Source organism: Cryptomeria japonica, chromosome 7 (genome assembly GCF_030272615.1).
Source record: "Cryptomeria japonica chromosome 7, Sugi_1.0, whole genome shotgun sequence".
In the NCBI taxonomy this organism is placed as follows: domain Eukaryota; kingdom Viridiplantae; phylum Streptophyta; class Pinopsida; order Cupressales; family Cupressaceae; genus Cryptomeria; species Cryptomeria japonica.
This window is the reverse complement of record NC_081411.1, coordinates 67,236,464-67,263,190: the sequence shown is the minus strand read 5'-3', so window position 1 is coordinate 67,263,190 and position 26,727 is coordinate 67,236,464. Positions and strand designations below refer to the sequence as shown.

The window sequence follows — 26,727 nt, the reverse complement described above, 5'->3', positions numbered from 1 at the left end:
CAGAGGTTTTGAGGGCTCATTGGGAGTCTTCTCCGGAAACAGAAATGGGGGACAGTGAGAGGCCAGTGGGTGGTACTGAGAGGTTTACAAGCAGTCGGGATGAAAGTTGAAAAGGAAGGGAAAGAACACCAAGTCCGGGAAGGAGGTTCGAGAGGAAGATGGATGCCTTATTGGATATGGTATCTCTCATGATGGGGAAAATGGGTCAGAGTTCTAATTCACAGAACAATCAAGGGCACACCGGAGAACACAGCGGCTCCAACCAGCATAGTGAACATGCTGCTCCGCATACCTCAAATAGAACAAAAATTTATTCCAAGCCTTTTAAACCCACCTTCTTGGCATCAGTGAACCCTCAACCTAATCCGGGAGAGAATGCATCATTTTTGGAACAGTTGAGACTTGATCGTGCTGAGTATGAGTCTCTTCCTGATGAAATCAAGTTAAGACATGTCTTACAATGATTTCGTGGACCATAAAAGGAAGAATAAAGGACATGGGAGACATCGTGAACATAGGGAAGCAACAGTACAGAGGGATTTGCATCAAGCAATCAACAAGGTTATGCTTCCACATTTTGACGGGAGTGACAGTAGTTCAGCTAGAGCTTGGATACAGAAGTTAGACAACTATCTAGCTCTTAGACCCATGACAGAAGAGGAGGCAATCATGTTTGCTACGCTTCATTTAGATGGGGTAGCACACGAATGGTGGTACCATGGTCTAGTCACCTTGGGGCATCGGTCAATCACTACCTATGATGAGTTCACCAATAGGCTCACAGAGAGATTCGAGAAAAAGGATCCAGAAGTGCATTTCAAAGAATTGGCACAACTTAGACAACATGGCACAATCGATGCTTACATAGCTGAATTTCAGAGGCTTTCAGTAATGGTCACAGGAATCACCGAGAGGCGGTTGGTGATCCTATTCAGTGAAGGGCTTATGGAACCACTCAAGGGTTGGCTTAAAGCTTTCGATCCACCCTCCTTACAAGAGGCAATGAAAAAAGCAAGAAATATGGAGTGGGCTGCTCCTAAGGCAAAAATTCAATCCAAGTCATTATTTCACAAAAAGGATAAAGGAAAGGGACCTCACCATAAGGAGTTCAAACAGCATAACACTCATGTCACAAGGCTGGATCTAGAGAAACTTAACGAACTCCGAAGAAAGGGATTATGTTTCCGGTGTAGAGAAAAATGGTCCCAAGATCATATTTGCCCAAAGGGAGTCAAAATTCATCAAATTGAATACTATTCAGCTAGAGAAAGCGATTTTGATTCTTCAAACCAGCAATCAGATTGTGATGACAGCGAAGTGGAAAGAGTTCTCGAAGAATCTGAAGGCAAAAAAGGAAATGGGGGTACCTTGGCTCAACTTTCGAGCTTTCAAAAAAATGAATCCTTCAAGGTTCGAGGGATGATTAAGGGGCAGCGAATAGTTGCTTTGATTGATACTGGAGCAACGCGTAACTTCATTGATGAAGTGGTGGTGGCAAAGATGGGGCTGCAAACAGAAGATTTTGAAGGCTTCAAGGTTATGGTTGCTGATGGGTTTCACATTTCTTGCACCAAGAAGATCCCAAATATGTCTATGCAATTGGGCAACTACGAAGTCAAGGATGACTTCTATGTAGTCAGCATTGGAGATACGGATGTCATCCTAGGCATTCAATGGCTGCGTTCACTTGGAGAGATCTCCCTAAATCTGTAAACCATGGAGCTCAAGTTTCAATCCGATGGGAAGAAGATGGTGTTAAGAGGAATGTCTAACGGTGGACCTCGGATCGTGTCATTCAAGCGAATGGCAAAGTTGATTCCGCATGATCAAGTTGAGTGGGCTGCGGAATGTATGATTCTCCCAGCTAGTCCTGTTGAAACAAAGAGGGACTACCCTCCTGATATCCAGTCCTTACTCACCAGGAAGAGTAAAATGTTTGCTGATTTACCTCCTGGGCCACCTCCCGAACGAGGCTTCGAGCATGTCATAGAGCTCAAGGAAGGGGCTAAACCAGTTATCACAACTCCATATCGGTACCCTAAGAAGCAAAAGGATGAGATTGAGAAAAACATTAAAGAACTCTTGGAGATGGGCTTCATTCGTCCAAGTAAGAGTCCTTTCGCTTCAGCAGTTGTTCTTGTGAAGAAGAAGGATGGTACCATTCGCATGTGTGTGGATTATCATGCTTTGAATCAAAGCACCATCAAAAATCAATACCCCATTCCAAGGATAGATGAGCTACATGGAGCCAAGTTCTTCTCAAAGATTGATCTGAGGTCAGGCTACTACCAAATTCGGATGAGAGGGTCTGATGTTGAGAAGACAGCATTTAGATGTCACTATGGTCACTTCGAGTTTTTAGTCATGCCATTTGGGTTGACTAATGCTCCTGCTACCTTCCAGTCTTGTATGAACAGAGTCTTTCAGAAGCAGTTGAGGAACTTCGTGTTAATCTTTTTTGATGACATTCTGATCTACAGCAGGACATGGGAAGAACACCTCAAGCACGTAGAGGAAGTGCTTAGCATCCTTGAATCAGAAAGTCTGTTTGCCAAAGAATCCAAATGTGAATTTGGAATGAAGGAGCTACTTTACCTTGGTCACATAATGAGTGCTGAAGGAGTGAAGGTTGATCCTGAAAAGATCAAGGCAATAGTTGATTGGCCACCCCCAGAGAACTTGACTCATTTGAAAGGGTTCTTGGGTCTTTGTGGTTTTTACAGAAGATTTGTGAAGGGCTATTCACAGAACATTGCTCCTCTTACTGACCTCACGAAAAAGGGAGCTTTTTGTTGGACAGAAAAGGCTCAAACTACTTTTGATAAGTTTAAGAAGATCATGAGATCTTGTCCGGTTTTGGCAATTCCAGATTTCTCCAAGCCCTTCGAGCTACAGTGTGATGCATCTGGAGAAGGTGTTGGGGCTGTTTTGATGCAAGACAAGCATCCCATTGTGTTTGAGAGCAGAAAATTAAGAGGTGTTGAAAGGACCTACTCCATCTATGACAAGGAAATGCTTGCAATCATGCATGCATTAGCTAAGTTCAGACAGTATTTGGTGGGGAGCAAATTTGTGGTCAAGACTGATCACAATAGTCTCAAGCACTTCATGCATCAGAAGGATTTGAACGAGAGACAACAAAAGTGGGTGAGTAAGCTTCAAGCTTACGATTTTGACATTGAGTATGTCAAAGGGAAAAACAATATTGTGGCTGATGCTCTATCTAGGAGACCTCATCTGAGTTCATTATGTGAGCTTACTGCTGATTGGAAGGACATGTTGCTCGTTGATTATGCCAAAAATCAGTTGGCAATCAACATCATTGAAGGTACTTTTCATGACGAAAGGTACAAGGTGGTTGACGGGCTGATACACTACAAGGGTAGAATCTTTGTGGTGGCTGATTCTAAGCTCAGAAAGAAGATTTTGATGACATTCCATGACATTCCACTTGCTGGTCATCAGAGTTACTTCAAAACATATAGGCAGATTCAAGAAAGATTTGCTTGGAAAGGGCTGAAAGGGGAAGTTCAACACTACATCCAGAATGTCCTACTTGTCAGATGAACAAGAATGAGCACACTCTACCTGCTGGTTTGCTGCAACCTCTTCCCATTCCCAACCAAAAATGGGAAAGCATATCAATGGACTTCATCACTGGGTTGCCAAAGGCCCAAGGCAAAGATTGTATCTATGTTGTAGTGGACAAATTGACAAACTTTGCTCACTTCTTTGCCATCACGAGCTCTTTTTCAGCAGCTCAAGTTGCAGATTTGTTTTTTCATGAGGTGTTTAGATTGCATGGGTTGCCGAAAAACATTGTGAGTGATAGGGACAGCAAGTTCCTAAGCACCTTTTGGCAAGAAGTCTTCAGGATGAGTGGTACGGTGCTTACTCCAAGCACTAGTTATCACCCCCAAACCGATGGACAAACAGAAATAGTGAGCAAGTGGTTGGAAGGCTATTTGAGAAACTATGTTTCGGAGCAGCAAAGAGCCTAGGTGAAATGGCTCCACATAGGCGAGTATTGTTACAATGCTTCCTTTCACATGTCAATAAAAATGTCTCCCTTCATGGCTCTCTATGGTTATGAGGCTCCTAGCTTTGCTGATTTGGTGTTTGGTGATAGCAAAGCCCCTCAAGCCAAGGATTTGTTGCAGCAAAGTCAAGACATCTTGAAATCCTTGAAGAACAACTTGCAGATTGCTCAAAATCAGCAGAAGATGTACGCTGATCAACGACGCGTTGAGCGCTCTTTTGAGGTTGGAGATATGGTTTATCTTTGACTACAGCCATACAGACAGTCTACTCTCAAGAAGAGTGGAGCTAAGAAGCTCAAGCCTCGTTTCTATGGGCCATTCCAAGTCATCAGAAAGGTTGGAGCAGTAGCTTATGAGTTGGATCTACCTTCGAGTAGTAAAGTGCACAATGTCTTCCACGTGTCTCGCCTCAAGAAGGCACTTGGACATAATGTTATTGCTTCTACTCAATTACCACCTTTGGACGAAGAAGGGCAGTTGATTTTGATTCCGGAAGAGATTATTGATTCCAGAGAGCGTTCTTTGAGAAGAAGAACAATCAATGAATACTTGGTGAGGTGGAAGAATTTGCCCTTGGAGGATGCAACTTGGGAGAATGAGGAGATTTTGCAGCATCCAAACTTGCAATTGCTTGAGGACAAGCAATCTTGGGGAGGGCAGACTGTAACATCCCCTTCTCAGGCATGATGTTTCAGTTGACCGATGGCCTATTTCGGAGACCCGTAGGCTACTCAATGGGTGAAATTAGGGTTTCTAGTTTTGGAGGTTGTTGTTGCTTGTGAATTAGAGTTTGGATCGCAGATTCTTTCTGGGTTTTCAGAGGGCTTCGCAGTGGTATGTCCGACTTTGCGTTTCGAGCACTTTTTGGAATTTACTATTTTTAGTAAATTCTATTTCTCGCAGTGGTCCTGATTATTTCGGCACAGTTGGTTCTCTTCTTCAGTTGGTTCAGTTGGCTTCGTCACTTTTGGCCTTGGGATGTTTTTGGAGAGATAGGTTCATTTCATTTAAATAATGTTATGTTTTAATGTTATATTTTAAAGTTGACCCATTGGCCTAGCTTCATCACTTCAAGTTGTTTTAAAAGGTGGTCTTCAAGGGTGGACGCATCATGGAAGGGATTTAATATTTCCTAAGGTCTAAAATCTTGCTTATGAAAAGGGGTGCCAACTTTATGAAGAGAAGTGAATTAAAATAAAGGTTAATTAAAGCTTTTGCAAGTGGCGCCATCTCTTGGAGGAAAATTCAAATGTGAAATTAGGGCGCACTTTCTAGAAGCCTCTTGAGATTCCTTGTTAAGCTTATAAATGGAGGCCTCTTCCCTTCATTTGGGCATCTTATGTCTATTATAATGTTACTCTGCCGAAATGGTATTGGGGTTGCTTCGAGGAATGAATGCCTCCTAGCCTTGGCATTGCTTCTTGCTTGAAAGATAGCAACTAGTGGTGATTTAGTGTAGTTGTGAGAGTTTGTAGTGAGGATTGCATTGTAGCTTGAGTTGTGCTCGAAGTTCAGTTATTTGCATTTCATTTCATTTTCGGGAGTCGTGGTTAGCAGGGCAGATTTGTAGTTTCACTCATATATTTCAAAATAAAAACATATTCATTCTGGGTATTGCATATTTCCTCTTGTTTTGGCTGGGCGCTCCTTTGTGCAAATTTGCAGATTCTAATATGAAGTCTTTTATTTTATAGAGAAGAATCGCCATTCTTCCATGGCGTCACTGCTGGGAATTGCCTTGGGGTTCGTGTTAAATAATTTGTTGGGTTAATGTCTGATTTCTTGGTATTGGTTTGGTTGCCTCCTTCATAGGAAGCCATTGCTTTTGGTTTTGGGTCATTCAGACTAGTATTGAGAGAGTAATGAGCATTTTAGTGATTCCATGGTGTTGCTGATTAAGCATTTCAAGTGCAGGTCTGTCATAAATCAGAATATTAAGATTGATCCTTGAGAAGAATTTCTTGGACTTATCATCTTTGTTAAGCCCGGGAGAGTCTTCTATATTGTTGCAGCATTGTATAGTCTTAATCTTATGATCTTGGCAAGCATTCACTATCAAATTGTAAGCTGAACAGTAGTACTGGCAGCATTTCTTCTCATTTTCATTTCACGCTTGTTATTTACATTTAATTCCATTTCTAAGTTCTTAGCATCTCCGCCATATGGTAGCTCCATTCCCACCCTGGGTTTGAAAGCACATGCTTGGTGTCAAGTTTTCCTTTCAGCAGTTGTAATTGTAAAGATCCTCTAACCATATGTTAGTCCATCTTGGGCACATTCTTGGTTAGAGTTGCTTTCAAGCATGCACTAAGATCCTTTGACCATATGTTAGTCCATTTTGGGCACATTCTTGGTTAGAGTCACTTTCAGAATGCTTTAAGACCCTCTGACCATATGCTCACGTCTTGCCCAACCTAGGATCCTGGTGTACATTCTTGGTTAGAGTTGTATTCCGCATCGTTTTGGTTTAAGTGCTAACCCTAACGGATGTGTGTTGCATTACTTTTTGTAATTGAAAAATTGAAAAAATTGGTCTGGGATATTTCAAGCAAACTGGACGAACTCTATCCATTTTTCTAAGCTCCACACCACAGAATCACTTGCTTTCTTTTGACTTATTTTCTTTCTTAATAGGCTCTGGTCTGGAGCTGACAGCTTGACAGCCTAAAGTTGTGAGAAATTTCCATATTTGGTACCCTTTTGGGTCCCACTGTCATCAACAATGTTAGTATTGTGAGGCTAGTTTGCCTTTTTGGTCTCTTGGCATCTATATGAATGAATGAATTAAGGAATTTTAATAACATTCACAAGACTAAGTGGTCTAAGGGACCGAGAGCTCGAGAAACAATCGCAATTTCAGATTTCTCTCTCTGTCAACTCTTTTGTTATAAATCTTGACCAAGAAATTTGCAGTTTTGTAAAGCCTTATCTCCTTAAACAGCTCGTTTAGACTGTCCACCTTCAAATTGTTTTCAAACTGATTATGGATATCTTCATAAGCTGCACACTCTATGATGAAGTGCAATTCAATTTCAGCTGCACACTACAAATCATGCAAGTTCTTGCTTCCCATTCTTTCTTTGGGGTCATCCATCTACTTGTTTCACATCTAAGATGCTGAGACCCAGTCCTCAGCTATGCTTTAAAGATTTCAGTCTTTCCCTTGATTTCAGGCCTCAAATAAGCCTTTTCAACATGCATTTATGTGGGGTTTAAATTCTTTGACATAGTGTGTTTTTTTTCCTGGCCAATCTGTTTGTCCACATGGCAGTCCTATATTTTTCCAGCATCCAACTTTTTATCTCCTTGTTAGAGTTAGGAAAATCTTGCCAATTAATGCCTCATTTGTCCATCCACTTGTCATTTTGCTTCCTTCAAGTCTTCTTCCTATGTTTAAACCATAGTTACAAGATTCGGACTTGGCAAGGTGATTTTGGACTTGGACTTGGACTCGGTGCTTGGACTCCACAAAGACACGGCCAAGAATCGGCAAATTGAAAAACCCAAGAAATTCAAAGATTTTTAATGATTTTAAACTTCTTTCACACATTTTTTAATAAATAAACCTCAAAGACACAATAATCTCATCAAATAGAAACTACTTTGAACACATACACAAGTTTACATTCATCGCATAAGTATAAACACAAATTTTAGGCTTGAGCTGAAGGAAATAAGCTAAACTAAATAACACATTATAAATATAAAGTGTCAAATGTCTACAAAATTCATGGAATATGAAATCCATGGCATCAAAAGTTTAAACCATATATCAACGTAAAAGCTAGAGCTTAGAAGTCTAAGGCTCAAAGGAGCCAATATTAGTGATCACTAGACCCTACAACTATCCTACGTGTGTGCCTAATATAGGTCCTGGAACGTTCTATAGCCATGATATTTGCCTGTGTCTTAGGCTCAGGCTCAAGCTTAGCCTTAGTGACATCAACATCCTCATCCACATCATCCTCGGACTCAGAGTCCTCCAATGGGTCTCCTCGTGCTCTAGCCTCCTCCTCTACCATCGCTACTACCTCTGCCTCTCGATCCACCTAATCAGCCCATTCCAAGTCTTCATCGTTGAAGATAGGATCATCAACCTCAGTGTTCCACTCTGCCTGTGGATCATCCTCCTCTAAAGTGATAGGAAATGTGTCAGTGCCCAAGATCTGTCTATGATTGAGGTGAAGGTTGTGCCCAAGATCATTCAACCTTTGCACCACCAACCTATTGCGCTTTTTGGAGTAAATATGCTTGAATATGCTCCGATTGTGCTCACATCTTGAAGCACCACATGGCTAGCTCAAGATACAAACTGCAATCTTCTATAGATTTGGCACCTTATTGCCAAACATCTCCCACCATGCATTTGAAACGAAAAAAAAATATAAATCATTTCTATTCTATAACTTTGAATTTACAATAATGGTAATAGAATCATAGATAAAAAAGTTTACATTATAAATTTGCTAGAAAGCTCTTCCCAATCCTTCTTCAACTCCTTTAAATGCTTGAATGCAAGCTACTATCTTGCATGTACAATCAACAATTGCAATCTCCTCTTCAATCTATCTGCTGGTCTGCTCTTCAGTGCCTCTATTTTTTTGCTCAAAACCCTCTTTTTCTCTCCTTGTGTTTGCAAACAAGAAAAATAAGTTTTTAGGGTAAGAGTCAAAATATATTCACCTTTTGTTTCACTTAAAACAAACACTTTTTCATTTTTTTGGGCTTTTTTTAACCTTGTTGAGCGGCGAAGTCTTGGGCTCGAGACTCAATGAGTCTGCCGAGCTTGACAAACTTGGCGATTCTATGCAGACACAGCTAGACTTGGTCGAGTCCAAGTCTAGGGTACTCTGGCCTCAACAAAGGCGACTCGCCTTGGGACTCGCCGAGTCTAGGCCAAACTCTACGAGTCCTATAACCCTAGTTTAAACTCCTCCACATCAACGATTTTGGGCTAGAGGTGTACATCCATGTTTTCAACCTTTCTTAAGTAGCTTAAAAAACAAATTATCGTCGAAGCCTCCATCGAGAACATAGCCTCAGCTAAAAGGATCTCATAGGAGACTGTTGATTTGACTTTGAGCTTAGATACCGGTTCTTGGGGAAAATGGCAAGGTTTGGGTCCTGGTTCTTGCCCGGTCCTGGTCCGAGCCTAGTTCGACCTGGGTTCCACCCGGGTCCTGCCCAGGCGGACCTGGGTGAACCCAAGCCCGTGGGTTCCCAAAAACGAGGCCCAAGGGTCATAAAACAAAAAAAAAGCAAATAAAAAATAGTTTTTTAAATGGTTTTTTAACATGTAACATGGTTTTTTAACTTGAATCAGTTGAAACTTTAAACTTGAATATTATCTTTTTTGCAAATTATGAATATGATATTACATTTACAATATATGAATATCAGAATATTTATTGGCATTGGCAATTATGGATTTATGATTTATGATTTATCTGTTATCATTTATGTATCATTGTATGGGAAAGTTACATTGTATGTTTCATATTTGTATGTTTGAATTGTGAACATACATAATTTTGATGTTTGAACATATATATATATAATTAAAAAATATATATATATGTATGGACGTACCCGTACCCGTACCCGTACCCAAGAAAGAAAAAAAAATTGCCGAATCCACAAATCCATACCCAAATCCGAACCTGAATCTGAACCCGAACCGGTAACTTAAACTTTGAGGCTACTAGTGATTAAGTGTTTTTGAATTCTTTGTAATTGTCTCCACTTGTTTGACATGCTACTCCCCCAAACTTCACAACTAGAATCAGCCAACAAACCAAAAAGAGTTTTCTTGGTCTTCCAGTCCAATAATTCCACTTTCCTGCACCTATTTTGAAGAAGGTAAGAAGCTCTTCATCCCCCCCAAATCCCTTTAGTCCTATATGTCTTCCAACTGAGCTTGTTGTGAAAATCAATTCCCAAATACTTAGTACTTGTACTCTTCCACTATCTCCAAAGAGTTTCCCTCAAAGATAAAGTTAACCTGCTGCTTTTTTCCGCTTAAGAGAAAAGATCATGACTTTGGTTTTGCTGGTGTTTACTTGGATCCCAACCGCTTGGAAAAGAGCTCTAAAACCTTCAAATGTTCTCTCAAACCGTGGGCAGATTTTAAAATTAGAATAAGATCATTCACATACAAAAGTAGTTTCAGAATGTAGTCTGCTAACTGAATACCCTCTCCAATAGTGTTGTTTAACATTCTTCCAGCTTATCAATATATAAACCAAATAATGTAGGTGAAAGAGGACACCCCTATTTGACCCCAATGTGGCTACCAAAGCATTCAGAAAAGCCTTAGGTCTAATTTCAGCTCTAACTTGATCAGATCCCTCTGTTATATATAATCACTGGAGGCCGGCCTTCACCTTCCACCCTAGAGGATGTAATGTCCATTTTCTCAAATTAAAATAATTAATAATATTATTTAAGTTAGGCCTGGTAATTTTTAATTCTATGGGCAACTTAATAACATTATTATAATCAAAAAATAAGCTATGATTACTTACGATAATCGCCGGAGGCCTCCCTTCACCTTCCACCTTAAAGGATAATGTCCATTTTCTCATATTAAAATTATTAATAATATTATTTAGGGCCTGGTAGTTTTCAATTTTACGGGCAACTTAATAATATTATTATAATCAAAATCGATGCTGTATTTAAATGCTAATATTAATATATAAGTATTTTTAAATACTTCAAAATAAAAATTAAAAGTACTTTAAAATAATTGCAGGAAAATTTAAGACCCAAATTGAAAAAAATCAAGGAGGTGCCTAGCTTCATTTAATCATCATGAATTGATCTGATTTCTTCCATTTTGGAGTTTATGTTCATTTTACCATCGAAGTACAAAAAGTAAAACCCTTGGCTGGATTATAAGGACTAGGAGGACGAAAATGTTAGTGTCAGATTTGTCATTGATGTCTTCAGTAGTTCTCACTGTCACAAAGAAGCCTGCACAGAAGTATCAACAGATTTGGTGATAAGCATACACAGAAGTATACACAGATTGGATGCTAAGTATACACAGTTTTCAATAGAAATAATGACGATTTTATCTCTAATCTTCTTACTTCCTGAATATGTTTGTCTCTGCTCATAACTGGGTTGGAGAACAGCTTTATCAGAATTGCAATCGATTCTAACTATAGCGATAATGATTGGTTTTACAAAACGTATGCACAGCGACAGTTCTTCATAAACTTAATTAATCTGAATAGTATTTTCAGAATTGGTTCGATTGCACTCAGAAAGCTTCAGAATTGGTTGCTGTAATTGGAAGTAGTTCGAACTGGAAAGGATTAGTTTTTTATGGTAAAAGAGGCGTTGGTTTCAGATTGGTTACATCTTCTTGCCCCTCTTGTGAACATGTGTTAAGTTTGGTTATTCAAACTGCTGAAGTCGTTTGGTTCAAATATCGACTTACACTTGTTTCTGGAGTTACACCTAACACATATTAAGTATAACTTCCCAGTTCGCTAATAAGGAAGTTTTGTTTCGGTTTAAAAATGGTTGTAACTTTCTTATGTATCTCAACTAATTCGAAGATGATAAATAGACTTCTATTTGCCAAAGTGTTAGAGAGAGGGTTGATATAGTCCAATTCAAACTGGTTGTTTTAAGAAATTACGATATATATATATAGAAGCCTGCAGTAATGATAATCGAAGAATTTGAAGACACAATCAGAGTCAATGTTGCATGACAAGCAGTCTTCTATAGCAGATCGTATGGTGTATGTTTTTATTTTAAAACATCTGACTCTACCAGCACCTTTTGATATAATTCAACATTTATTATATGGTGAGAATTTGTGTTGAAAAGAGTACTGGTTGTTTGAAAACTTTGTTGAGAGCATTCATTATATCAGTTTGACTTAATCTTGTTCAGAATATATATCAGTGCAGATTTGATTCAGTCTCAGTACGTCCTATTGTGCAGATTTATTTCAGAGATACAGAGACATCTGACTGTGTAATTCATCAGCATATTCTGTAACTAAATATACATCTTATGCATGCTGTAATGGTGTGATTCTGTGAGAATTGATTTTCAGATTATCATAATAACTTTCAGTTAAAGTTGATTTCAAGAAAAGGATATTGGTTATTGTTTCAATTTGAGAATATTCTGAATTTATCTGAGTTGGTGCTCAGATCAGTGAATTGTAACAGAGAATGAGTTTGTGCTCATAAGAGTTTGGTGATTTTATTGGGTTGGTGCCCAAAGAATTGTAATCAGTTCAATTGTGAGGCCACATTAGGACAGTAGATCCTAGTGGCATTTCTCACCGTGGTTTTCCCACATTGGATTTCCATGTAAAATTTCTGTGTTGTGTTTTTTATGTTGCATCTTTCTCAGTTTCAACTGTTGCATTTTTATATTTTTCAGTGTTCAGATTTAAGTTCAGTAAATCAGTAAAAGTTTAAACTTGCAAAGATAAGTCAAAAAAATTTGTACTACTGATTCACCCCCCCCCCCCCCCCCGCCCCTCTCAGTAGTACTCCTGTGTTCTACAGAAAACCCTCTTGGCTCTCCATTCCAAGAGGTTAGGATGAAACCCTTGCTTCTTGCATCACAAATTCTATTTTAGGGATTGCATGGTAGACTAAATTGGAAAATGTGTCCTCATTGTCAGGGGGCAGGTCAAATAAATTCTTGCTTGCATGCAAACCAAATTGGGATTTTAGACCTGAATTTGCACCATCACTTTGGAGCGTCCTTGAAGGATTGTAAAGCTTGGTTGCATCACCGTTTGAGAGCCATATTCACCTAGCTGATCTCTGTACTTCCAGGGCAGATTTCATACCACTCGGAGCTATGATTTCAATATATACTTCCTCCTAGTAAGCACTACCTGTCATGCTTACCCATCATTCTCACAGCTGGATATTGATGCCAAGGTGCAGGGGTTGATTGCTGTTAATTCAAGACAGAACCATTATCATCTGACTGCAATTCTGGTGCAAGCCAGGCCACTGCTATCTGCCATTCTATTGCAGGATTAAGGGCAGAAAATATACTAACTGGAGGGTGCCAACAGCTGGTATTAATTACTTTCCAATCGCATTGTTCCTTGCTGATTACTACACATTCTGAGTATCAAATCAAGCTGTCCATCGTCACAGCATAACAGTGCACCATTTGTGGGGGTCAGTAACAAGTGGACAGCCCTATAACACTGTGCCAAGTATATCAGACCTTATATCAGCAATCCAAGCCAAAGTTCAAACATAAATTGCTTCATCAATGCATACATAAGCGTCTTATCCTCTTAGGGGTCGGCAAAATACCAGTTGTATGTGAGGACTGTGATTTGCAATTCTGAAATTCAAGTTATTTTGGGGTCTGGACAATAAGTTCTGACTGGATTTCTCTAGAGAATGATGTGATCAAAGTGGTGAATTCTATATGTATCTGGCTGTTCATGAAATCTCAATTTGTACTGTTCATAACCAGCATTATTGTTAGTCTCAGTTGACATTTGTTTGCATATTATTGGGTTCATTTAGTCAGAAAATACAAAAAAATCATAAAATCCATAAAGCCCCACAACACAGAGCATCATTGTTTGACCTCCAGCAGGCAGTAAACTAACATTACTACAGCCAAAATAATTAATACCAAAGGTCACCATAACCACGGTATCTTATGTTGGAGAAGATAGCCTATATATATAAGGTGTAAACTTAACAGTTAACTCCCAAAAAATGGCAAAAAGGTTTCAAGCAGAAATGGTTCCATTCTCTAATGGATAGTCAAAGACTCAAATATTTAATCGCAATAACTGCCAATGACAAGCAAGCAGAAACTTGTTGACATAATGTGAAAACTGAGAAAAAATAAATTAGAAGTTTGAAAACGCACTTTGTGTGCCCTAAACAAAAGCTTTGAATTTCATGAGCCCCTTGAAGAGGACTTTTAGGAAGCACGCTGACCTGCCAGAAGCAATACATCACATTTAGAGATTTCTGAATGTTTAATCATTAATCCTTCCAAACAATACAAACCCAAAATCACAAACATCTTCATAGAGACAAAAACAAGGTTTTCATACTCGTATCTTGAAATCCCTATCTGCAGAAGCAATAAATCTCCCATTCGGTGAGATCTCCTGTACATGCAAACAACATTCCAACATATCAATAGAAGGAAAAAAGTATACTTTGATACCGTAAACAACAATACATAGGAGCAGTATTATAAAAAGCATAAAAGATGCATGTAGCCAAGATAGCAACATTAGGGCATGCACAAAGAAAGAATTGTTGAGAACACCAAAAGTATAAACTCTACCCTCTCATAAATCCTTCCTCAATGTCTCAGAATATGCATCATACACAAAAACAAAATATTGTCAATATGGAGAATCATGATGTAGTTGTTCAAAGCTATTGTGATAATAGCTTATATTTAGCTTTTGTACTCTCCTTTTGGGGGATTATAGTATAAGTTTTCTAGAGTAATCCTTGACTAAAACCTTATATTTTATTATATGAGCTTGATACATATAACTTCTTTTCAAAACCACAAGTGATTTGAAGCAATTTATACTCGATTGCTTATCTTAACACTATGACCTTGAATCTAAGTGCTTACATCTCTTTAAACTATCCAAATTGAATTGTAAAAGAAGTTCAACTAAGTAAACCACTCACTATCTCAATTCCGTAGTCAAAGCAACTACATATGCAGATTGAAACCCTTCCAGTATTCCTTGTAAGACAAGTAAGCAGAGAATCAGAATTTGCAAACAACATAGAATCATGACAGGGGCACAAAGTGGTTCAATTATGACTCTGACACCAGGAGCCAAGAGGCAATTGTGGAATTAATACACCTATCCGCTTCAGCTGCAGCCAAACTCGTCATGCAGATTTATACAGCATTAAAGTTCTTCACACAAACAAATCACTGTGATGAGTTTTACAGAGACAAAATAGCGGTCTTCACAAGATTCAAGGAAGCTGATGCATTTTGAATTCCATTTCTTTGAAGGCTTACACTGTTTTAACTCTATGTTAGGTACAGTTGCAAAGTTTGTGTATATATATACTCTTTGAGAGTTATGGAATGACCCAAAAGTTGAATCAGCTATGCTGACTGCTGACTCTAGTACCTGAGCAAATGGACTTAAAGTGAAGGCCTCAAACTACCTCAATATGCACCAAACCATGCACAAATTAAGGAAGCCAATAGATAGGAATTAAACAATCACTCTGCAATCAATCACACAAATACAAGTAAGAACATGGTTATACTCGAAAGAAAACCTCAAATGGGTAGAAAACTCCGAGAAGAGTGAGGAATGCTCGTCTTGCCACTTATCCATAATATCACATGCATTATGTATACATTACCACATGAGCTTTAGAGAAGCTCCTTCTCACATTATTGAGTTCCATCACATCTCTATCGCTTTGAAGATGAACAAATCTATCATATCTATTTACAATAGTGGAAAAAATGAAGGAATAAAATCTCCATACAAAGGATCTTCTACTCCACTCGCAGTAGTCCAAAACATTGTTGCATTGGCCCCAATAGCTCAGTATGCAACCTGCTAAAATGAGTTATTAGTATTGCCCGAAGCGAAAACAATGGCCACTTGAAAGAATGCTTAAAGGGTTAGTTTGCACACTTGCAGTGGCATTCTTTTCTCTTCCTTATGCCTCCAATCCTACTTTCTCTAAGGTCCAAAATGGCTCGTACTACCTTTCATTCTGATCCAGCCAGGAACTTGTTGTGACCTTTTTCACACATAGCCCCATTGCAAATGCAGACCCCCTGTTTTTTTCTTTTTAGGGTTTTGCTTTGGCGTCGCAACTGCTAATCACCAATCTTTTTGCAAATGAGGAGTTAGAGTTTTGAGTTCGTCCCGAGCCAAGTAGTGAAATCATGCTCAGAATCATGTATGAATGTTGTCAAAGTGCTTAGAAGGTCCGAAGGACGATGATCGCAACTGCTTTGGATCATTTCTAACAACCTGCTATTTTTAGAAATTTCTGCTTTTCTTGCTTTTTTTGCTTTTTTGAAAGTGGCATATGGGTTTTGTTTTTCGAGTTATTTCATTACTACCCATTTTGTTGGAATTTGAAAATCTTGTCTCTAGGTATAAAAAGCAGGGCTTCAAATTTTTTGTTTTTTTTTCTAAGATTAGGGTTTTGTTCTTTAGGTGATATCAATCATGCCCATGTCTTCAAATTCGAAAAAAATTACTTCTAAGAATAAAAAGCAAGGGTTTGAAAATTTTTCTTTTTTCTGAGATTAGGGATTTGATCTTATTGCCAAATTATTACTACCCATGTTCTCAAATTTGAAAAATTATGTCTCCAAGTGCAAAAAACAAAGTGGAATCCTATTTACGGTTTCGTTCCAAATGAACTGTTGATCAAGCATGAAGGTAACAGTGGGAGATGACACATTAAAACTTTCGCCTACTAGAAGATGTTTGATAGTCTTCAAGGTCCGCCTCATGATTAAGCAAAAATGTCAGACACTTGGTAAACTCCTACCTGTTGTGAGATATTCACACATCACCCCATTGCAAATGGGGACCCCCACTTTTTGCTTTCTAGGGTTAGCTCTTTTAGTTTTGTTGTTGGTCGTTTTAGTGTCTTAGCCTTTGCATTGAAGGGATTGAGTTTTTCAACGGTCATCAAGCCAGGTGGATCTCCTCAAGGTGGAGTGAAGGATCAACTCCATGTTCAAAGGAAGATGAGCGATGAACTTACTTCGTGCACAAGAGAAGGTGAGCGATAACCAACTTCATGTTCGGGAAGAGAAGAGCAATGGATCAACTTCATGTTCAAAGGAAGATGAGTGATGAACTTACTTTGTGCACAAGAGAAGGTGAGTGATAACCAACTTAATGTGTTTAAGAAGAGGAGCAAAATGCTAACTTCATGCATTAGAAGAGGTGAGCGAAATACTTACTTCATGTTTGAGAGAAGAAGAGTGATGTGATCTACTTCATGATCAAAGGGAGAAGAGCGATATGAACTACTTCATGAATTGAGGTTTTGGAGCGAACTTCCAACTTCATGAATTGGTGTTTATGAGCGAAGTTGATAACTTCAGCAGCAGCAAGTTTCAAATGTAATTCTTTACTTCATGTTCCAAGGGAAGTGAGTGATGCACTTGCTTCATGTTTTAGAGAAGAAGAGCGATATGATCTTACTTCATCCACGAGAGAAGAGGAGTGATTTCCAACTTCATGATCTCTCCAAGAAAAGGGATTTTCAACTTAATCTTTTAATGTAGAGGAGCGATATCACTCACTTCGTGTTTGGAGGATGAAGAGTGATGTATTAACTTCATGCATTGAGGTTGGAGAGCGATATGATTTGCTTCATGTTTAGGAGATGGAGAGCGAACTTCGGGTATCAAAGGATAAGGGCGATTTCATCAACTTCATGTGTGAAAGGATATGAGCGATATAATTTACTTCATGCATTGAAAGATGTAAGCGGTGTCTTAACTTCACAAATTAAGGGATATGAGCGATGAGTTTGCTTCGTGAGACGAGAGAGGAGAGCGATTCCTCATATTGGAGTAACGATTATTCCATTCATAAACTTGCCCTTTAAAAAGTGAAATTGTAATGTCCCCAATTTTAGCCGCTAGGCTAATAGGAGTTATAAGGAGAAATTAATTAAATTAATTTCTTATAAAGCCCTTAAAATAAATTTATTATTCAAAAAGTGACTTTATATTTAATTAATTTAGTTAAAAGTGACTAAAGTATAAAAATAAAATAATATTTAAATAGTTACTTAACTAAAATGAATAAAGTGTACCTACCCTCTTCTAGAAGGTATCTCATGACGGGCTGTGAAAAAAGATAAATAGAAGAGGGTGATTGAAGGAAGGCAGACTTGGATTTGAGATTGAAGAAATAAAGGGTTTTGTAGAACCTAAAGGGTGTCTGCAGACTTAGAATCTTTGGGAATGAAAACTCCCATAGATTGCATAACTGAGGGAGTGAAAGACCTTCCGAGGGGTTGCTTGTGAGTGAGGAGCACCCAGCTCTTCACATTGGGTTTATTGAAGATTTAGGTCAGTTTGATGGTGGTGGTGCTTCAGACTTTCAGGTTTAGAGACCACCTTATTCAAGGTATTCTACATCAGCAAAATTCATCCTAGAACCTTGGCAATACCTATTGACTTCATTTGGAGATTTTGGAGACAGATTGGAGGCAGATCGAAGGACTTATAGCTTGCTGTTAAAAGAGGTTGCAGACCTCTTGGAACCACATTTTCACTCATATCTCTCATTTGGAGCATCGATTCTTCCAATTGTTGATTGCAGATTGAAGGGAGAGCATGGGTGATTTCATCAAGGGCATTTATTGGTGATTTAAGTGCATAAATTAATAGTTTGGAGAGGCCGAGTTGCAGCAGGTCCACCATTCCCTAAACCCTTCGATTTCACCTATGATGCTTGTGGATGGTTGGAAATCAACTAAAGTGGAAGGCGCTATTTGAAGAGGAATTTCCGATCAGTTTTAAGTGATTTTTGGAGGCTTTAAACAACAGCAACAGTGGTACTTCTGAGTCATTTTCAACAGCAGCAAGACAGAATCTGAAATGACGCTTCATTTTACATCAATTTAGAACCAAGCTTTCCTAGAAGTTCAACGCTAGCCTTTAGTGGAAGAACCGGGCACTTGGAGGAGGAGTTTTGGGCAACACTTCTTAGTGTCTTCAGACTTACAACAATTCAACAGTCACATAAGAAGATCTATTTGGCACTTGGGAAAGCTTGTAGACCACCGTTTGGCTTCCTACACCTCTGCAGATTTACCAGGTTCATTTCATTGTATTTTCGGTTTGTACTCAGACTTTAATGGCTGCCATTGTCCTCAGAAATTAGTTTCAAGTTTATGGTCATTGGGTGAAAATTAATTTGTATGATCATTGCAATTGAATTTAAGGAGGAATAAGAGTGTTCTTGATTACTTGTTTATCTGAGGTTCCATGTTAAATGTTTGACAAATTGACACTTGGCTGTAAGTGCATATGTACTCATTGTAAACTCATGTATATGTGTGGTTAAAGGCTTAGAATGTCCTAGATGGTGAATTATGCATGATAGAGTTGACTTTTCTAGTTTAGGAAGTCATTATATAAGGTTATATCAGTCTGATTTTATAAGACCAGCAAGTTGGAGGACTGTCCGGCAAGTGTTTGACAATATTCCTTGTGTCTCATAAAGCAATTTTCAGACCTATAAGACCAGGGGATATTACAGAAATCACCAACTTCACTAAAGCGATTATCACCTTGAGTTTAGCATATGTCAACTTCATAAGTTGAAGGAGGAAAGCGATACATCAACTTCGGGTATCAAGAGAGGAGAGCGATGTGACATTAAGAACGATTCCTATACCCAAACATGCCTAAACAAAGTACATGAAACCAATAAAACAAATCGAAATTTGGCTAAGGCAAATAATTTTTAAATTTCATTAAAACAGGTCGGCCTTAGGGTTGGAGATGCACCTATTCCCTAGAATTGCTTATATAAGGAGAGCTGAAGCAACCATTTTAAACATCAAATTAAACAGATTTCTTCTTCTTCCTTGAGCAAATTTTGCCAGCAGCCAGCGAATTGCTTCAGCAGATAATGAAATTCATTTTTAATCAACAAATTTCATGCGAGTGAACTTCATGAGTTGAGGATTGGAGCAAAGTTTAACTTCGGGTTTGACTATCATGGAGCAAACTTCAGGTTTGGATAGTTTGGAGCAGATTTCATGATTTCATGAAGATGTGAGGAGAACAAAATTAATTTCATGCTTGATGCCTATTAAAAAAATAAAAAATAAAAAAAACTTCATGAGTTGAGCAACAAGAACAAAGTTCCTACTTCATAACCTCACAATTTGGGGCGAAATTCACATTTAAGGCAACTTCGTGAGTTGAAGTATTGAAGCGAACTTCATATTCTAAGCTTCAAAGGAGAATTTCAAGTGTAAAAGTTATGGATTGAATTCTACTTCGTGTAGGTGAATTTGCAAGATTGATTACAAGACCACTATAATGAAAGAGATTTGATGGTTGTAAGGAATCATTTTTGAGTTGAGAAAGATGAGCGAACTTAATTAGCAAAGTGAGAGAAACAAACTTCACGTACATGCCACTTAGGGTGATCTTCATGTTCAAACCCACATGAGCGAATATCGAACTTCATGAATCAAGCTACATGAGTGAATTTTAACTTCATGTTTGAGATAAGCAAACTTCATGAGCAAAGGCTTGGGAGTAGACTTCGAGAACTCTTCACGAGCAAAAAGCAACTTCAAGTGTTGCCTTATGAGGATGAATTCTCTTTATATGCTCTCATTAAGCTTACATATGAAGTGTATTTGATACTTGCTTGTTTGTTTTGCAGGAAATGAAGGAGGAAATAAGGGGATCAAACAAGAAGCATTCACTTGTGCGAAGACATGATCTACAACATCAACAACATGAAAGAAGTCACAAGAGAAGGAATTCCGAAGGAAAGACGCAAAGATGACATCAAAAGTTCATTCTAAGACATTCAAGAGCAGATAGTTTCAGAAGAGTTAAACAAAGTTAAAAGATCATCGTCATCATCACTGAAGCTAGATAACGTTGAGTATCAAGAAATATTCCTTCATGATGAATCAACTCAAGCCTACAAAGTGCAAGAGTGAAGTGGCATCCTAGATGGCGTTCCAATCACCATTCCTCCAATCAATGAAGTCCACATCAACACAGCCAAGTTCAATGTACTAGACTCACCCAGTGATGACACAAACTCCGAGGCGCTACCCTTGATATTATTGGTCCATGCTCATGGAATGTAATTTTCTCATTGGCCGAATTTAGTTTGTTTGTAACAAACTCTAATTAGGGTTTTCATTGTAAAATCTCAGCCATTGATCCCAAATTGATCTGAGTCGTTGAACTGTATTGAGAGCACTATATAAGGCTCAGGCTCTTCATTTGTAGATAGCTAATAGCTAATAGCTAATAGTTGATAGTTAATAGTTAATAGTGAGTAGAATAGAAGAATAGAACAATAGCAATTAGAATAGGAGTAGATTAAGAGAAGGAAGAATTGTTGGTATGACTTGTAAATGAGATACTCTTTTCATTGAAGTTATGGTGAAATTTGTTATTTCAACAAACCTCATGGTTCTACTTCTCAATTTATTTTTATGTTGATTAGATTGAATGGAAGAAGTTGTTCAATGTATTCATGTGGAATCTGCTTAGTCCATACCACTAGCCTCTTACTGATTGTGAGTGTGCCTTGTGTGGTCAACTGGAATAACAAGAGCTTAATCTTGAATCGTCCTACACTCATTGTTTATGCATTAACTTGAATGGTGATCAATGTTTGGCGGTATTGGTTCTAACATCTTTGAAACGTCCTTAGAAGATTGCACTGAGCTTGTGTCGAATTGTTCAAGTTGATGGTGAGACCTAGCTTGGTAGGATTCCACCTAGTCATTCGTCTATCTTCTTACATTCTAAGGCCTAGAATAGACTTTCTCAAACCCTGCCTCTTTTGCTCTTTTTTATCTTCCAATTGAGGAGATAGGACATAAGTTCCAGCAAATCAAGCATTCAGGCATTCAAATGTAAGTCCCCTTGTGATTTCAGCATAATCACATCAACCAACTAAGCTTATCCACACGTAAAGATCCTACATATGGAACCTTGGAGTCTTTTTTGGATGAACCTTAAGCAAATCTTCGGCATCCAAAAGATTTTGTTCAAGAGAGGATAAGATACATTTTTGGTATTTTATTCTCTGTTCGCATGTTCGTAAAAAACACATCAACACTACCAATGGTTAATTGACTCTTGGCAAGAGTTAGCTAAACTCCTACTTGAGATTAGACCATGTTGGAAGAAAAAAATAATAAATAAAATAATAAATAAACTGAGGCATGGAAGTGTAAAGTAAGTTGGAAAATAAATTTGGCACATGAAATAAAGTAAAATTATTTTTCAACACAGAATTATTTCAAAAAAAAAAGAAAAAAAAAATCAAGAATTTTGGAAATTAAAAGGAAGTTCTAGAAGATTCCTTGATAAAAATGAATTTGAGAGATAAAATAAAACTTTCCATTTTGGAAAAAGATTAAAACAAAAAAACACAAAAAATAATAAAATAATTTAAAAACAAAATAAAAAATTAAACTTCTAAATTTAAAAAATCCTAGACTCTATATATTTTCAACCAACTTATTTTCACAATTCATTATTCAGGTTGAGAATTTGGAGGGCAAATGAGAAGAAGTTTTCTCTCAAAATTTGTGAATTTTGTATTTTTTAAGAGAAATTTTCCAGAATAAAATTCTTCGTAGTGTTGAAATCAAGAAATTAGGTCTTTTTTTAGATTTTATGACAGAATTTCAGAGTTGAAGATAAATTTCAGTCATTCAAAGATTCAATCCGACTGAATTTCTCACCTTTCTATCTTATTTCTTTCAATTTTATCAATTTCTTGACCAAATCCTTCACTTTCAGTCCACTTTTCGCAGAAATTTAACCTTCTAACAGGATGAAAGTGAAATTTTCAGAAAAGAAGATTAAGAATTAGAATTAAAGCCTGAAAATAATATGGAATTTTTATGTGTTTTTGCAGGAATGGCAAACAAAGGATTTGCCTTGCCTAGAAGCATGGAAGATGGCACATGGCTGTCCAAATGAAAAATTTCGCCTAAGGAAAGGAATGGCAGACAAAGGTTGTTTAGAAGTTTGGAAGATTGCACATCAACTGGAACGGGCAAGTCATCCTCAAGTCTGCCCATGGCATGGAAACATTCAAGTTCACCTAAGTATGTTGGAAGGATGGCTAAGACTCTTCAAACTTTGTGTATGTGCAAACAAAGTTGGCATGCTCATGGCAAACTCCTACCTTCAGTCAAGTAACCCATGGCAGAGGTTCAACAAACTCCTACCTTTGGTTAAGAAAAAAAATTCAGAAAAATTGGCCAAGTGTTGATACCTTGGAGAATAAAATTTCAAAATTTGGTTGTGTCAAGGAAAATTCCCTAAGCAAGAAGCAAATCCGCACCAAGAAACATGTCCAAGGTATGATCAAAGTCCGCCCTTGGCTAATGCACTCCAAAGCCCGCCTAGGTTGGATGATAAAAAGCATGTTTGGACATCCTCAAACCTTGCCTAAGCATGACCAAAACAAAGTTGGCAAGGCTTCTTCCAAGTCCGCCAAACGAAGAGCAAAGAAAGTTTGGAAAGAGATTATCCAAGTCAGCCTAGACACATGAGGAACAATGTCCACGCATACTTGAACTCTGCCCTACCAAGTGTGTGGCACAAGCAACATGAAGTCTGCCTAAATGGATGTTCAAACCTTATTCCAAGGGGAAAAGATGTCCAAGGCAATGCAAAGTCCACCCTTGGAAAAGCATGATCAAAGTTCACCACAAGGAGAGGAATAAAGTCAAGCAAGCAAATTTGTCCAAGCTTCTTCCAAGTGCGCCCTATGCATAATGTCCATCAACCTTCCAAGTCGGCCTTGGCAAGGAAACCATCAAGTCACCAAGCGAAGAAGAATGTCCAAGGTATGAGAAAGTCCGCCCTAATGCAAGGAAGATCCAATAAAGCATGAAGTCCGCTAGGCACAAGAGGTAGACGGCAAAGAAGTCACAAAGTCCGCCTTGGACAAATGGCTAATAAATATCAAAGTCCACCTTGAAAATGTCCGACAATCTTCCAAGTCCGCCTTGGACAAAAGGTTAATAAATATCAAAGACCACCTTGAAAATGTCCAACAATCTTCCAAGTCCGCCTTGGCATGGAGTCTTCCAAGTTGGCGTGACAAGGAGAAGATGAATTCCTTCCAAGCATGATCAAAGTCCACTTAGGCAAGTAAAGTTGTCAAACACATGGTAAACTCCTACCATTGGTTAATTAACTCTTGGCAAGAGTTAGTCAAACTCCTACATGAAGTCAAGAAAGTTGGAAGGTGATTGTCCAAGGTTCGTCCAAGGCAACAAAGCATGAGCACATGGCAAAGTCTTTTGCCAAGTCTGCCTAGACATGTTCAAATTCTCATCCAAATCTGCCTTCCAAGATGCCAATGAACATGTCAAGACATCATCCTGTTGTAAGATATTCACACATCGCCCCATTGCAAATGGGGACCCCCACTTTTCGCTTCCTAGAATTAGTCCTTTTTGCTCGGTCCTAGGTTGTCTTAGGGTCTTTGCTATGAAATATCCCCCATCCTATTGTAGACTGAAATCAAGGGATATTTGCTAGTACCCTTTGTTTTAGTGTCTGAGTGATGTGCTGATATATATGTCTCAGAAATTTTTCAGAATGATCTAAGGTTAACAACCACATGAATCTTCAAGAGAGAACAACTATTAATGATTCCCTGAGGGAGTATGATAGCCAAACATGTATGTGCAATCAAATTATGATGTCTTATCATCAAACTAGACTCAAAACAGACTCTTACAGCTAGTAGACATTATGTCAAACAGTTGGCACACGTCCTCAAATGATAATGAAAGATGGCATAATGAGATGCAATCCCAAACTCCCTTATTTTTATTGCATATGATAGACCAATGAACATTACATTGACAGCATGATGAATAAGATTTAGGCAGCTAACAAACAATTACATGGACTGTCATATATGATAATTTTCAGACTTCTGAAGACTGAAGGAGTGCAACTATACTTATGCATTCACACTGAAAATTTACAATGAAAGATTATTTGTAAGCATCTGGCCAAGACGCCTTGAAGTAGCAAGCAGTGTTTGGTGTCAAAGATTCATCAATATGCCAAATCGGTCCTCTTCCAATATCGCCCCTTCTGTAACCATGCAAAGTCTGAGTTTCCAAAGGATGGCAGCCAAATGTACTCCAAACCACCATCAATAGAATCGCCTTCCATGCAGTGTTGTATTGCCACCTCAAATGAAGAGTTTGGAGGCCAAATCGACAGCTAATGGCAGATATTATAGGTAATAGCAGACCCAGCTCGATTCTGATTTTTAATTGATGAATGCCAATCCCTTCATCAATTTCCTTTCCCAATAGTCATCAAAGAGACGCCTAGGTCTCATACTCAAAATGCTAGCCTCCAATTGAAACTACAATGCTCTAAAATGCACAGTAACAAAATCATGGGTAAGCTGTAGACTGCTTCAGAATCATGATTGGCTGCAACTTATGTCTATTCACCTCCAATTTGTCACCTGATAAAGCACATTTCTCCTAATGCCAAATCACTAGACTCCAATATGGATTTTGATGCTTCTTGTGGTGTATATGGGCATATTCGAAGTTATGCACAGTCTGACCTCAATTTTCTGATATATTCTCATTGGTGGCCAATCTCCTTTCAAATCATCTCCAAATTGCCCCCAAAAAGGTTCGCCCTTCCTTCTACTTCAAATCGCCTATCTCAAGTATATAGTTCAAAGCCTCCTTGGGGAGTAATGATCATAATCGAAGGCAAAGGTCACAGCAGCTCGATAGTCTTCAGACTTGGTAATGATGAACCAGCTAACTGTATCTTCCCAATGACCCTTCTAAACAAATCGGCACCTTTTCCTTGAATGATTTGATTTGCTATAAGAACCAAATCGCCAACTCTGAAAATTCCTCAAGATAATTACCATGGCAACAACAAATTTCCAATAAGCTCAAATTGGAAGACTGATATGTCTCCCACCCTCAATGCAACCCCTCGGAAGGTCTTTCACTTCCTCAGTTATGCCAATCTATGGGAGTTTTCGTTCCCAGAGATTCTAGTCTCCAGACACCTTGTGGTCCTACAAAACCCAATCACTTATCAAATCCAATTCCAAGCCTGTCTGAACAACAATCTCCCTCTTCTATTTATCCTTTTCATAAACCATCGTGAGATTCCTTCTAGAAGAGGGTAGGTACGCTTTATTATTTATTAGTGACTTTATAATTTAACATTTTATTTTAGTCACTATTTAATTAAATTAATTAAATATAAAGTCACTTTTTAATTTGTAATTTATTTAATTACTTTATAAGAAATTAATTTAATTAATTTATCCTTATTCCTCCATTCAGCCAAAAGGCTAAGTTTTCAAGAAAGGCTAGGAAAAAAGGGGGCATTACATGCTATTAGTCTTTGCATTGAAGGTTTCTGAAGTAGCTAGAGAGTCATCATGTCAGGTTGGTCTCCTGGGTGGAGTGAAGTAGGACATCAAGTGTTGTAAAAGTGACTTGAGGATTGAACAAATTGAGCAAAGTCAGGTGAAAGGACTAAGTCAAGAGTCTTTCCTAAGGATGCGTACCTCGCTGGAACGAAATTTGCCCAAGAACCTTGACCCGGCCCTTGCAAAGGATCTGGAGCGAACTTCCTACCTTGACCTTGTCCTTGGAGAGGATCCAGAGCGAACTTGTTTCTTGTCCTTGCCAAGGTCCTTGAGCGATTTTTTGCCAAGTATGTACCTCATAGAAACCTTAGGGCAAATTTGAAGATGTGTACCTTAGAAGGATTTTAGGGCGAATTTTATCCAATTGGTGTACCTTGGAGAAGTCTTAGGGCGAAATTTTACATTTAGCTCTCGTGCCTTGCCAAGGGTCAAGAGCAAAATTTGTCTTTGAGTCTCATCCTCTCGAAGGTCATAGAGCGAAAATTACATCATAGGCCCTGTCCT

General features: G+C 38.3%; 1 protein-coding gene across 1 annotated transcript in view; it reads right to left on the bottom strand.

The window, feature by feature from the left end:
* LOC131064496 (uncharacterized) overlaps nucleotides 1-26,727 on the bottom strand; it is a 172,092-nt gene that overhangs the window by 26,047 nt on the left and 119,318 nt on the right. Inside the window, exons 4-5 of the mRNA XM_057998649.2 lie at nucleotides 14,119-14,175; nucleotides 13,929-13,999 (exon numbers count right to left, since the gene is read on the bottom strand). Of these exons, the coding sequence (XP_057854632.2) occupies nucleotides 13,929-13,999; nucleotides 14,119-14,175 (128 nt within the window). The remainder of the gene's footprint in view (nucleotides 1-13,928; nucleotides 14,000-14,118; nucleotides 14,176-26,727) is intronic.